Source organism: Antrostomus carolinensis, unplaced genomic scaffold, assembly GCF_000700745.2.
Source record: "Antrostomus carolinensis isolate BGI_N321 unplaced genomic scaffold, ASM70074v2 scaffold21537, whole genome shotgun sequence".
Taxonomy (NCBI): Eukaryota; Metazoa; Chordata; class Aves; order Caprimulgiformes; family Caprimulgidae; genus Antrostomus; species Antrostomus carolinensis.
In genome coordinates, this window is record NW_010329753.1 from 2,049 (window position 1) to 16,896 (window position 14,848).

General features: G+C 35.0%; 1 protein-coding gene across 1 annotated transcript in view; it reads left to right on the top strand.

Moving 5' to 3' along the window:
* The first annotated feature begins 274 nt into the window (after window positions 1-274).
* The window catches only part of CENPP (centromere protein P), a 16,445-nt gene continuing 1,871 nt past the window's right edge, over window positions 275-14,848 (top strand). Inside the window, exons 1-5 of the mRNA XM_010172701.1 lie at window positions 275-411; window positions 1,227-1,384; window positions 1,740-1,828; window positions 5,892-5,980; window positions 12,986-13,082. Of these exons, the coding sequence (XP_010171003.1) occupies window positions 275-411; window positions 1,227-1,384; window positions 1,740-1,828; window positions 5,892-5,980; window positions 12,986-13,082 (570 nt within the window). The remainder of the gene's footprint in view (window positions 412-1,226; window positions 1,385-1,739; window positions 1,829-5,891; window positions 5,981-12,985; window positions 13,083-14,848) is intronic.

Here is a 14,848-nt window from a genome sequence, read left to right on the forward strand (position 1 = left end):
TTTATGGAGGTATAAATTATTATACTTGTGAAAGCTGCCTGGGTTATTTAAATCTTGTATGTACCAATTCTTCATTTTTTAAAGTTCATAAAAGATAATAGAACTGTCTCATTTTAAGTAGAGGGGTAGGAGAAACAATTGCCTGATGTTATATTTGAATTTCTTAAATTAATTCCTTGGATAAAAATAATTTATTTTGAAAAAAATTTTTTTTTTTAACTTAGCCTGAGAAATATGCTTATTTTGTTTTATCTAGTAACATTGATTCTGAGAAATGGACAACAGCATTTGCCAAGGTTATGAAGATGAAATCCAGTCACTGGAAGAAGAAATTAAACTATTGTCTGAAAAGTATGAAGATAGGCAACAGGAATCCACCTTTTTTTCTGATGAGGAGATACAAATGTCAATGTATGTCTTTTTCCCAATATTGGATTAATAATATTTCTTTTGCCTCTCTCCTAAGACTTCCCTTCTTTTATTTTTACAGTTTTGATGCTGTTTAGGATATGGGCTATATATGGTAAAAGATTACAAATAATAAATAGATGATGTCTTTTTACCACCTCCTGTTGGTAGTTGATTTTTTTAAATTTTGTTTGGTTTGTTTGCTTTTTTTTTAAAGGCAGTCATGGTGGTCAGAGCATGATAGTAGGTACGTTACTGCATGGGCCCTGCAAAGTTGTTGACTGCAAAAGCTGTGTTTGCCATTATGGTCTGTGAAACAGCTCAGTGCAGATTTACTTAAAAATAGGAAAAAAAAAAAAAGAGGACAGTCACACAGGTGTGACTAGTTATATACTAAAGAAATGCCATGTTAGTGCTTTTTATTTCCATTCTTCAAGTGATATTCTGTAGTAAATGTACACTCCATAGATTAAATAAGTCATTTAGATGAGTAAAGGCATCACAGCTCATTTTTGTTGTACGTTTCTTGAAGTGGATACTTACATTTCAAGACTTACAATAAAGGCTGTGTCTGCCTGGCAGTGTACATAGTGTATTTATGTAAGTTAGAATAGTTTACTCTTCCTAGTAATATGATCCAACTGAAATCTGACTGATTGAAAACTGATCTTGGTCTGAAAATTGTCAGATTGCATTACAAATATCTTTTTATTTAATGGTGTTACTGTGCTGATGAGACAAAACATGTTCTTATGGCTGGGTCTTTTGCCCTTTTTGTTTTGTTTTGTTTTGTTTTTTTTCTTCTTTTTGAATTCTAGAAAATCATTCCAAAGAGAATCTCAGGGAGGATCTAGAGGATGTGAATCTCCATCAGACCTGAAAGCTCAGCTTGAAAGTCTAGACACAGATCTCTCATTTTTAATGAAATTTACTGGTATTCAGTTCACAAGTCATTCCAAGAAAACACTGGAAAAAAGTAAGCATTTTTGTGCCCTTTACTGGTGCTATGCTGGGCATACTGTTTCAGTTCATTGCATTTGCAACTGCATGTTTTTAATTCTACTTTCAATGTTAGCAGAAAAACAATTACTTTGAAGTACAAGAGAATTTTCTTTATTGGCAAAATAGTTTCTGAGTAAATATAGTATTTTGCATAATTGGAAAGTAAAAGACTAACATAGTTGGTTTTTTTCTTAACATGTTTAACTTTACTTCATTATTTATATGATAGATGGTATCAGTTGGTACTTTAAATATGACTAATGGAAGAAATGCAATAATTGTTGAATAGAATTATAATCGAGTATTTTGTTAAATTTATTTTATAACAGCTAGAAACAGAGCAGTGCAGAAGCACAGATTATCAGGGAATTGCCACTCCCTGTCTTTTCAATTGGAATTCCAGCTCCTTGAAAGGCAGGTAAGGATCAATGTATATTTAAAAAAAACCCTAAACCAAACCAAAAAACACCACCACCAAGCAAACAAACAAAAGTTCAAAAGGCCAAATGTCAATACTTCCTTTTCCAGCTGAAACCTTCAATAGATATTTTGTCATTTTGGTTGCCTGGCTCTCCTTAGTCTAAGCCTCAGTGGGTTGTTTTCACTCTATAGCAGCTGGACCCAACTTTTGAATTCTATGTGCATCCAAGCAAAATAATTCTGAAGGTCAGGTTCAACATTCAGTCATGAAATCCTTATCATGTTTTCCTATAGTGAGATGTCTTATTCTGGAGACTGGAAAATTCCAAACCTCACCTCTCTTGAGGGAACTGAAGAAAAGCTAAAACACTGCAAACTTGAACAATTATTTTTCTTTACTTTGGTGATATTTCTGTTTGCTTGGCTAGTGTGAGTTGCTATTACATCATGGAACTGCACAGGAGTTACACTAATGATTACAGACTTTTTGCAAGGAAGCTCTTTCATAAGAATCTAAAATAATAAACAGTGGAAAATAACTCCTACCCTAATATGTAATAACGTAACCTGATTTGTAATGATATTTTTGACATCAGGAAATTTCCTTCTCAAGAAAACTTGATCTTCAGCTCAGCTTTAAAAGGTATTTTTTAAATTGGATGTGGTTGGACCTGCTTGTATTGAAAACTGCCTTGCTGTATGAAGATGTCCTTCCTGATCTTAAGAAAAGCCATATTATGAATTTAGAAAATGAGTACTTAGATAGTCACATGTAGACTGCAGGAGTTCAGCTGAGTGAGATTGTTTTGCAACCTCTGAAGTCCACGCATGACATGAAACTTGTGGCCCTAGCGATAATCCTTTTACCATTTTCTTGTGCAAAACTGCATTTAGCTTTGAGCGTGGAAATAGCCCGCATCAGTCATGCGACTTGGTTAGATTAATGTTTATTTCTCATCTGTGTGCTGCTGCACAATGATGGCATCTTTTAGTATCGATGGAGCCCAGATGAGTGAGTGGATATTAAATGTAAAGCCGCATTGGTGATGGTTAAATCTGCTGCACCACGAGATGGCAGCACTTATCTGCGGAATGCCTAAAACTTTGAGTCCTTCGACTCTAAAAGTGATGTATAGAATACCAAGTGTATATATTTAAAAAAAACCCAAACAACAAACCACTTCAGTTGAAAAAATATAATTTTGAGATAATTTCTGCATGAATTATTATTATTTTTTTAAATCAAAGTACCTGGTACCTGTAACTTACAATTTAATATGCAGTGCAAGTGATGTATCAATTTACTTTAAGTGAATAAACTTTGAATTGCCAATATTTGATACGTTTGTATGGTGAGTTGTGATCTGTTGTGGGAAATGGTAAGTTAGTTAAGCAGATACCAATGAAGAATACAGTTTTTAATTGTGCCATAATATACAAGTTTTGGGTTTTATTTCTTGTGTTACATAACCAAGCCAAGAAGTACACTTACTGTTTCAAACACAGACCAATTTCTATTCCTTTACTTGGTTTTTGTGTATGTTCAGTATATAAACTTGAATGGTATTATAAGTTTTGTATTTATTTAATTGTTAATGTTTTAGCTTAAATGTAAAAGTTAAATGTTTTAGCGGTTGTAGAAATCAGGTTGTAACAGTTTGGTTAGAGTTGTAAAATACAACCATTGCGTGCAGTTCTGTGTTTTTATTTTGGTAGACCTGTTTAAATCCAATGGATTTTGAGAGTTCAGTTCAAAATTCAGGTTCAAGGATTATACTTTTAAGATAGACAGTCTTGTAATTTATATGATTAAAAAATTGCTCTCTTACCTTTGTTTCTAATGAAAAAGCATGTCATGACTAGATTGTTAACAATTCCATTCGGACATTTTGCCTCGTTCTGGTTGGCTATCTCTGTGGTGTAGTGTAGGAGTGGTGGCATGTCATCTTGATCTTGCCACAGACTTTGTATACTGTGCAGGTCATCCTGCGGGTGAAGTCAGTAGGTCCTCTGTGGATGCAGGGATCTGCCTCTGCACTTCTCAGGGAAGTTGTGACTTCAGGCCAGACTAAGACCTGGAAACTTCGCTTTAACTTTTTTATGCTTCTGGCTTCTTGCGAGTGAAAATGGAGAAGCCCATGTTCTAAGATATAGTGTTAATGGTTGTAGTCAAAATAACCTGTACTGAGATCAGCATGGGCAAGACAGTGTAAAGTTACAACTAGTTTCACTTCTCTTGGGACATAAAAGATGACAGCTGTTTTTGGGAAATACTTAGGAGGTAACAAATACATTGGTATGCAGAGAAGATAAAGGATAACTTTTTTCACACCATTAACTCTACCTTTTTATTTTAGTAGTTAAGTTAGAATACAATTAACAGCTCCCTCATACCTTAAATCAAACCTGTTAATACACAGTAACAAATTCTTCTTGTGATTATCTCTAATTTGATCTCATACGAAATGTTAGATGTCGTTCATGTTAAAAGCTGTATTCCAGGATACAGTTGTACAGAGAAGGGTAGGCAGATCTGAGCTTGCTCTGAGTAGCTTGGAATGGTTGAGATTGTGTCTGTATTACTGTAGTACTGGTCATTCACTGCCTGACATGGTCTGTATCTTCCCTGGGTCTTTAGTTTTGGCGCAGCATCAGATTAGTGTGTAGTTTATATTCCCAAGCTGGCTGGTGTTTTGCTGCCTTAGGGAGCGAGCAAAGAAGCTCCTGTCTGTTCACCACTGCGCACGGGTGGTTGCTAACAAAGGTCAAAATGTGGATGAAGAAAACAGGTTAATACAAAATGATGTATTTATTTTCCTTTCTTACTGTCCTTAGGCATTAGGAGAGGACATGTACAATTAGCTTGAAAACCTGCCCAGACAAGTCTAAACCTCTCGAGAAAGCAATTATTCCAATGAGAGCTGCTTTCTTCTCAAGAGTTTTCCTTTTAAATCTTTATTTGGCCCCAAGATGGCATCTTAGCGTATGTTAGTAACCCGCTATTGGAAAACCAGTTTCTTTAGAAGGTAGCATGCTAGCTTGTGTCTACTAGCAGCTTCTCTACAACTCCATGCATGTGTTGAACCCTTTGCTTTTAATTTAAAGCAGTTTTTCCTGATGGTACTTACTCAATCCATTAAACTTTGTAGTGTCTGGGTTTGCTTTTTCTATCTTTACTGTTGGCAGTGTTGGCAGTACTTCTGTCCAACCTCTACTAGAGATTGCTGTGATACATCTGCATTTGACTCCAGCTCATCTGTTTAGTTTCCTCTGTGTGGCTATTCCCGTTTGCTTGTAGTGACTGGGTATGAGAAAAACACAGTACAAAGTCTCCAGTATAAAATGAAGTGTCTTCAAGGCATGATTTTGACCTTTTTCATTCACTATTAATCTAACCCACTACTCTGGTATCTTCAAGAATGTGTAGAAAAAATAATTAAATTATTCTGTGGCTTTATTTCTACTGTATGAACTTCTTCTCTAACAACCTATAAAAAAATGAGACATTTTAATTTGGAAACATTTTTATTGTAATACACGTATCCTTGAGTAACAGTTGGTATTGTGAAAAAGGACAAGAATTTGAGACAAAACTATAGGCTGCAAAATATATTAAAAAAATGGAAAACTAACAGGATTTTTTTTTCTAACTTAAGGTGGCATTGTTATGGTTTTCAGGTGTAAGCTTGTATTTGAGTTTTCTGGTATGTGTGGCAGCTACGGGTTGTGTTGGAAGATGAGAAGAATCTTGAAGTGGAAATGACATGAAAGGAAGTAGATGAACCTCATTTATAAATCTGCCTTTATAGATATATATTCTCTGTGTTGACTAGTTCAGGTGTTATTCCAAAAGCCTTGTTGTATGGATAATTCTGATACTGTTGAAATGAAGGAAAATATCCACACATATAAGCTGTAGTTTAAAAAAAATGCTATTTTAAGGATTATAGTACCTAGCAGCATTGGCATATATTTTTGTCTATTTTTATATGCAAATAGGTACATTTTTCTCCTCGCTACAGAAATTTCTAAAACATTGTGTTGTTACTTCTCCAATCTAGAACAAAGAGAATGTGTCTGCTGTGATTACGGATCTCAGCATTATCATGGAATCTGGAGAGAGTTCAGATGTGAGCAAGTTTGTGTCAAGGTAAGGTGGAGTTAATTTTAAGGAAAGTTGTTGTATGGGATATCTGATACTAAAAGCAATACTGAGTTTTCATGTCATTGCTGTCAGACAGTTTCTTTGTTTGGTGATGTACTGTTAGCCCAACCTAAACACTTCTGATCCCTTCTCTGTATCCTTCTGGAGAGGAGATGAAACACACACAATTTTTAAAGCCTGAAAGGACCATTACAAATTAATGTTAAACAGAAACAGGTTTTGGGTTATAATATGTTTTAGCTGTTTGAAATGGTTTAGCTCAGAGAAAGATATAACAAGGTAATTTCAGCAATTGCATTTTAATTTATGTCATCAACACGCTCACTGTTACTCAGATGTGTATGTGTGGGTGGGTAGTGGCTAAAGTGTACATCCAGAACCCCTCTCCAGTACTCACCTCTTTCTGATTCTCTCCTCACCATTCCATTTCTCTTCTTTGCCTCAGGATTTCTTTCACTGATATTTTAAAAAACAATAGAATATAGTTTAAAAACCTGTAATAGTTTATTTGTGCAATGGCTTAAGAAAACATATGTACTAAAACTTAAGCATATGACTGAATGCTACTTTATGATTATTATCTGGAGGATGTCTTCTCGTGGTACACAGGATGAATAATGGTCACATTATCTGTCTGCAGTATTTCACCGTGAAATGTGCAGGCAAACTATTCTGAGAACAAATCAGTTATTATTATTGGGGAGCTGACTTAATCCTGTTTTGTAAGTCATTTATTTTGTTTTTTTTAGACTTAGGGAGGGAGAGGGAAGGCAAATGGATGAGTGAAAAGAAAGGTCTATTGAATTACCTCAGGCTTCATTAGTCTGTTCTGAGAGCTGAATTTTTCATTTGGAGGCTTTGGAATTTCCATACCAGTTTACTAAAGCTAGTGGTATAACTGAGAATAGCAGTTGACTGCTCTCAAGAAGCAGGATTTAGAAGAGGAAATTACTCTGTTTTTTTCATGAGTACATTCTGACAGCAGAAGTGTCTTGGAACTTAATAGTCATACTGGAAAGGAATGTGTTGAAGTAGTGGCAGACTTTATTTCATCCTGGCTCGAGCACTGTGCTCTCTTGTCCCCGTGTCTTCACTACCCTGCTCCTTTTCCACATTTTGACAGTGTTCATAAGTGAACATAAGGTTCCTTGTGACAGTGTGTGTTCTCTTGGAGCCACATGGCAAATAGGATCAACAGTGTCATTTGGTTGAAAAAGTAATTTTGAGGGGGAGGAACCCAACTGTGCCTCCCCCCAACCCTTCAGATTTCATTTTTTTCTGTTTGACTTGTCCTGCCATGTCACAGTGTTAGTTGCTGATCTAAGGCAGTGACTATGTGGGCAGAGTGGGGTGGATGTTGACAATACCTGTTTTGATAGCAACCCACTGTTAATTTGATTGTGATCTCCCTTTATGGCTTGTTTTCTCAATCCTCTTGTTAAGATAGTTATTATTTCTTATTCTAAGTCCTAATCTCTTCTTTTCATGCCCAGTTTCTGGCTTTTCCCAACTAGCCCTTTATTCTTCAGTCCACCAACTGCTCTTAGAATCTTGATTCCTAACTCTTCCCTCTTTTTCCCACCATTCTTGATGAACTAAATCTGGTTTTCCTCTGTATTGTTCATTCATCTCAGCCACCCTACCAGTTTGTTTCCTTCTTTTGCCTCCTTGGCCCAGTCTTGCCAAATCCATTGTCTAGCTCTGTTCTGTTTTCTCTACTGGCCTGGATTTTTTTCTCCTCAACTCTCTTAATTTTTTGTCTTCATTTTTCATAACGCATGACAGAAAAGGGTCTTTAATAGCACCAGAGTTAAAAACTTGGCTTTCAGTTGTAATTCCCAAGCCCATCCTGCTTTGGAAGAAAACAGAGGAATGCTAGAACACTTGAGCAACATGTTTTTAAAAGAAGCAAAATCTAGCAGTTTATCTTCATCAAGTGCAGCTCCAATATATAATACCTTTTTTTTAAAAAAGATGTGTACTGTTCCTGAAATATGTGTCAATAAAATATGTATGTAAATGGAATCACAATATTTAGTCTTCTGTTTTTTGGATTTTACTTAAGTCCCCTTTGCACCAGTTATCACTTATGTTATACCTAATTGGTGTTGAGGACGAGAATATTGATGAAAAATCTTGTTCCCCATCTTTTCTTTTCTTTTTCTTTTTTTTTTTTTTTTTTTTTGCTTGATAGCCCCTTAATTGTTGGGTTAGTTAACTATTGCATAGATTACTTAATCAAATAGGATTTTTTTAGACAGATTGAAAACTGCTCCTACTTTTTTCTAACTAATTAGAATTTTTAAGTGAGAGTGAAGGATTTCTGAAATGTCTGCATTATATTAAACACTGAGTTTCGGAAGTGAGGGGAAGCATGAATTCTTCCCACAGCTCTAAGTGTCTTTGTTTTCATATGATGATACAAGAAGTCTTGCATACTGCAGGGAGTTAAAGTAGATTTCCTGTCTTGAAATAACTAAAGGAGCCTTAAATACTTTTACAATGGTAAAGTTTCTTATAAACTTTTGTGCTTTGTTGATGTTATTTTGTAAAAATGAAAGGGTGTTTGGATGAAGGGCATGTGATTTTAACCTGATATGTTCTTACTCTCTGCCTGAATATACTTTTTGCTGGTTTTGGATGACTTCTCTGTTACATGGATGTTGGCTTTGGAGATGGGTGTTTTCTGCTCCTAGTGTGTTCTTTGTTTTTTTCTTTTTAAATCCGATCACATTTTGTAATGCTGAATTCTTTGGAAAAAAAAAAAAAAAAAGGCTTAAATTTTAATGTGCACTCTCCTAGTACCTTGTTATTTTATGCTGGGTTTTATTGCTATTTTAGCATTTGTTGTAGTTGGCTTAGCATTAGGAATTAGGCTAATTTTGGCTAATTAGAAATTATTGTTTATGGGTAGTTTAAATGCTATGAGATAGTTAACTGAAATCATGCTCTTATGCAGTCTCTTTCTCCCTTGCCAGTACATAAGAGCATGTATATTACATGTGTCTGTTCATTCCAGTGCAGATTTTCTTCCTTTCTAAACACTGAATCCAGTTTTTTATCTTAAATTTAGCCAACACTATATCTGTATGAGAAGTGTATACTCAGATGTAATTGGTAGATTAACTTTTACATCTGAAACTGGTTCATTGAACTTGTTAGTCAAAACTACTTCTCTCTGCTTGGTGATCTAGCCGTGAAAATTTTCATCTGCTGTATTGTCTCAAGATGAATCTGAGAGGAAAAAATAAATAAAAATAAACTAAAACTGTAATGCTAAAACATGGTCACAAGGTTTGTGCTAGTCTTTTAAATTGCATAAAAGTGGATATTCTTCAAAATTGCAAAGTTGTTTAAAAAGAATTTTAAGTATGTAGTTTTGAAACAAAGTTTTGTGTTGCCCTCTTCCATGTATGTAGATTTTAAAAGAATGTTGCAGTATGTGTAGAATCATGTTCACTAGACAGCGAGATATGGGCAGTCATTACTAAGTCTCCATTTTTGCTATAGTATGTGTAGATTTTTATATGTATAGTTAAAACTTGTGGTTAAAAAAATCTGTCCAGAACACGGAGCTAGTCAGCTATTGTAAATCAGAATGTGTCTACATCCTTCCAGGGACTCGATTTGCCTGTGCTGTGCTGCTAGCATTTTTTCATCTTGGCCTGATTTTGTTGGCAGCTGTGACTACCGTGGTAACTTCCTTTAATGATGCTGTTCTTTCCAGGCTAGGATAAAACTTGTTTGGCTTTTCTTTTACATTTTCAATATCTGAATGAACTTCATGGTATTTTTCCAGTTCATGTTTATGTAGCATATTAAGGGTTGCTGTTCCTGTATGTTAAATACGGCTGGGCCTGAGGCAGGGCTGTTCGAGTGGCTGAAGTGACTTGGTAATACGCTGTTGAACCATTCTGCTAACAGCCTCAGCTGTTCTGAAAATTTCGAAAGAATAGCTAATCTCAAACAGAAAGGATACAGAAATCAAATTTACACATAGAATTTAGATCCTCTGTATGTTTCTAAAATATTCCCAATGTAAGTCAGGTATCTTCTCAGTCAGGTTTTGTAAACTTGTAAAATCCTGTATTAGTAATTGAAATACTTGTATTTTCCAAGCAGCGCTTGCCAGGTACGTTTTGCTAATGGCTTATAGTCTGTTTCATTTGACTGTGGCTTCGTACCAAGGATGATGTGAAGCCATTCACCCTTGTGATTAAAGAATCATGTTGCTTCAGGTATTCTGACACTTAGCTTTTGTTGAATTTTGCATTCTTGCAACATTTCTTGAGTAAAAATTGTACACTCTTTATGAGTGTTTTTCCTCCCTCCCCCTGACAGGAGTAGTTGATTGGTTGTCAGTTTCTGTCATCTTATGTTGTCTCCTTTTCTTTCTCTGTCCTAATTATTACATTACTAGAAATTTGAAGAAATTTTTTTTCTGTTGTTTTTTTCTTAAAAAGAAGCTCCTCCAAAACAAACTCTTTGCTGCCCCCTGCAAACCAGTTCCCCACCTATTTTCGCTAATCTGTCTTTAATACAGTTATCCCTCATGACAGTGGATAGACTATTTCCTCTTTTGATTAGAGCTGAAAAGTTATATATAACTAAATATATATATTGCCAGCTTATTTTTAATATATATATATATATAGCGCATCTATATATATATGTTTTAATGGTTGCCGTCACTGTGGTGATAAGAACAAAGAGGGTAAGGTCTGTTCAGTTCCTGGATTTCTACAAACTCTCCTCTTCTGTCATGGCACCTGTCTTAAGTCAATTGATCTCTTAATTCAAATGATTCTAACCCTAATTGTTCTAAGACAGGTTTTTGCATGTTACTGATTTCCAGTCCCTTGGTTTACTTTCTTACCTTGTTGTGCCCCTTCCTGGGCTGTCTCAGAGGGAATATAATATTGGACTTCTACTAAAAATACAGTGCTTCTATACGTCATAGTTGACATACAGACTAACACAGTTTTGCTGAGAGGACAAAATAGTAAACGTAAAATGAAAGAAAGTAATTTAGTGACAGTTACTGAAGTAAAGAAAAGCACATCACGTTTTTTTGCTAGCAAATTTCTTTTCTAAACTAGATTTTGTGACATGAGGGAATGTACAAGCCCCAGTGTTTGATGCATTGCAACTTCTTTTACATGGAAAATCATTACTACCTTGTAGACTGCTGAAAAATTAGTGATATCTCTCAGTCCAAGTTATTGTGATGTGTTATTCTTCAGTGTCAGTTTGATATTTTGCTATCGTATTCAATAAGAGTAGTCATCTTTGCATATCAAGAGCAGCTTTTATTTTCAAAACTGCGTGTATTTTTCACCATCTGCAGGAATGGATAATTAGGCAGCCAGGTAGCTTTGCTTGATTCTGTGCTTTATGCAGTGTTTGGAACTTCTTTGGAAATGACTTCAGCAGTAATTTCATAACTATTTTTCTAAATGTTTGTTGTTTCTTTGGTAGTGGGAGCTTCTGTTTGATTATTCAGATATTGAGGATACTTAATTTTGAAATTATATTGAAGTTTAAATGATTTAACTTGTGTGTGTGTGAAACAAGCACATGTAGGAAATAAGCTTCCTTATGTTCTAAGTGCAAAAATCTGTTTATATTTCTTCTATGTGTTGCTTCTGTTTTTAACTTTAGCACCAAAGTCCTGGAATTGTAATCTCTCAGGTTCAGCTGGCGGTGTGTATTGTTTGTTAACTATTGTCAGTGGAAGTGGAAAAATCCCATTATAATAAGGATGGAACATAAACATTTTCACTCGATGTTGTTCAAATACTCTGAAACTGGCAAAGCCAAAACTATAGGAACTGTTCTTTATTTCTCTTATGCTGAAAAATCCTCAGAAGTGCCAGAAAGTACCATTTGCTGACTTTTCAGTTTTTAGAGGCACTATGGGTGAAAAACTCGTATTTGCAGTAGCATTGCAATCGAATGGTTTCCTTGCCAGAATAGCACCAGTTTTAATCTCATGACACAGGCTGTAAGCTCTGCTAGATCCATCCTGGCGAAGGGCAAGTCCAGCAAAGGTGCCTCTGCACTGTTCTTTGCAGGACATCAGGTACAAAGATAATTTATTAGTGCAAGTGTAGGATTGTGTGAATGAATGAAGTCGTAATATATCCAGATGTAGCTGAATTGCTAAATCATGAGGGACCCCAAAACTGCAGAAATATGGAGGAGTGTTCTGTAAGAATCAGCTCAACTCCACCCAGGCTTATTAATTTCTGCTTACAATGGGCTTGGCACTAAGATCTCTGCACTCCACTTGTCAGTTAGAGATTTATCTGCATCTCTCTCCCCCTTCCTGCACCACTCCCTAATTTTTGAGAGTATCACCATGTTCCTTAATAGCAGGTAAATAAAGATTTAACTGTATATCAAAAGTTTTGGTTTAGATGCCATGTGTGATCTGATGAAGAGCCTTTGCTTACTTCAGTCTCAAGGTTAGTCTTGAAAAGCTGAACGTCGTGGGCAGAGGCGGATAACGTGCCATGCAAAGATTTACCTGAATAGGACAAAGATCTCGGGAATATTCAAAGCTTAGTGATGCAACTGGTACATCTTACCAGTTTTGTAGGTTAAAGATTTACTATGCAACATCTTGGAATTTATTTAGAAAACAAGAGTATTAGATGAACAAGCATAAAGCCAAACTGAGGTTTTACAGGTGATTACTTTGTCAAGTTATCACATTTTATGTGTGAGACTAACTTTATTGCTGCTTACCTGACTGAGGAGCTGAAAACACTGGTTTATAAATTAATTCTTCATGTTTTTCCTCTCAATATTTACACTACAGCTTTTTTTTTTCCTGTTGTGATAATTTTTTCTGAGTGTTTTCTGGCTTCAAGTTTGAACAATACTAATCACAAATTCTTTAAGGACAAAGTTCAGATTTTAGACTCTGTAGGGTTGGTAGGTCTGACGAGTACTGTTTGGGTTGAACAATACATTTTTCTTTTGTAGCACTGAAGAGCATGGAAATCTCTTAGCATTTTTCAGAAGCCTTTCATCTTATGCTGAGTGGCATGGACATCGCAGACGCACCTTTCTACATTTCAAGGTAGTGTCTATCAAACCTTTTTATATCAGTATTGTGTTTTGTTCTTTAAGTAGTTTGTTAAGGCAGAGCAATGGAGGAGAAATTAGCACTCTTTAGTGGAGTATGGGAATCTTCATTTTGTACCTTGTGGAGAAGAGAATATTAGCTAAAGATTTTTATGTTGTGTTCAAGGGGCAGTTCCCTTGCTTGGTATTTGTCTTAATTTTTACCTTGCTGTTGCTCTGTTCCTCATATGTGGGGGGGAAATAAGGATATCTGTGCCTTTCTGTAGAAGATTAAGACAGTTTTTCATTGGTAATACATTTCATTTTGAACAACAACAAAAAAAACTCAAAAGAAATGAAAATAAAATAATATTTGCAGTATTTGGGCATTTAGATGTTAGTTTTAAAGGACTGGATCTGTCTCTCTTGAAAATGTGTTTGGGTGACAGCACTTCCAGTTCTGAAATGTTTTACTTGAATGGGAAATAAACTGTTCCTCTCTCTTAACTGGAACATAGAGTTGGAACTTAGTTTGAAATTACCATTATTTGGCTTGTTTGCTTTTTCGCTGTACTGGTTTTAAGATAAACAGTTATTTCTTGGGGGGAAAAAAATTCTGCAGTCTTACAGACACAGAAAATCTTATCCGATGGTTGATGTTAGAGGAGGATGTTTGGCTGTTTAATTGTGTGTGGGTTTTCTAGTTGTTTTATTTAGCTCAAGCATATACTGTCATTAAACTCAGCGCCATCTTTGCTTTTCAGCTGTAGTATGAAGTGAGAACTACTTTGTTTCTTAGTTTTTGAGTCTTTTAGACCTTCCTGAGTTCTGTGCTAGATTAATCAATTTCTATTATTAATTGATCAACCGGATTAAAGACAAAAGTACTAATTTTTGTTAATGTTAATAAAAAAAAACCCCAAACCCTGTCCTCAGCTGAGTAATAAATTGATGTTGTCTAATCCTGCTTGTTGTTGTTTAAGAACTTCTCTTTAATCCCTCCATAGAGAAGGTAGATCCAAGGGCTTTATGGCTTTGTGGTGTGGAGGGGTTTTTTTTGATTGTTTTTATGACTTCATTAGATGCTTTCTGATCCTTCGATCAGCCTCGTGACAGCAATCATTGTGTTTTCTGGGGCAGTGATCCAGTGAACTGTTGTAAATAATTCTCATTTTAAAATTTAGTAAAAAAATTTAAAAAATAGAAAGGTCTGGAGATTATTTTAAAATTGTTGTATGTATCTCAAGCAGTTTTAAAAAGTATTTGTTCAGATGTTGAGTGTAAACAATGGAGTATATTCATTGCTAAAAGATGTGTGAAGAGAAATTCACTGAAGACATATATTACAAGTTTGTCAATATCACAAATTCTTTCTAAAGGTGTTTTTCTGTGGATAAAGATACATTTGAGAAAGGCAAACCAATTTGGAAGAATATCAAATGTGATTGACTATGAGCTTATGAAGAGTTTTTTAGACCTTCTTATTTTTGCTAGCATTAGTAATGATTTCACTTAGAAATAAAAGGCGAGAAGAAGTGAGGTGAGAGAATTAACAAAAGGTTCAAAGATCAAATCTGACAATTCAAATAACCAGATATCTAAGCAGAATGTGTATTTGTAACTTAATATTCTGTAGTAATTTGTGTAAAAGCCAATATAAGCCTGCGTTTAACATTCACATAAAAACAAATAAGTCTTATGCTGTTAATAGTCACATTCAGACAATGTTTAAAAAATTAGTCTGTAATCTTTGTTATAAATCTTTGTTATACTTTTTTCTTT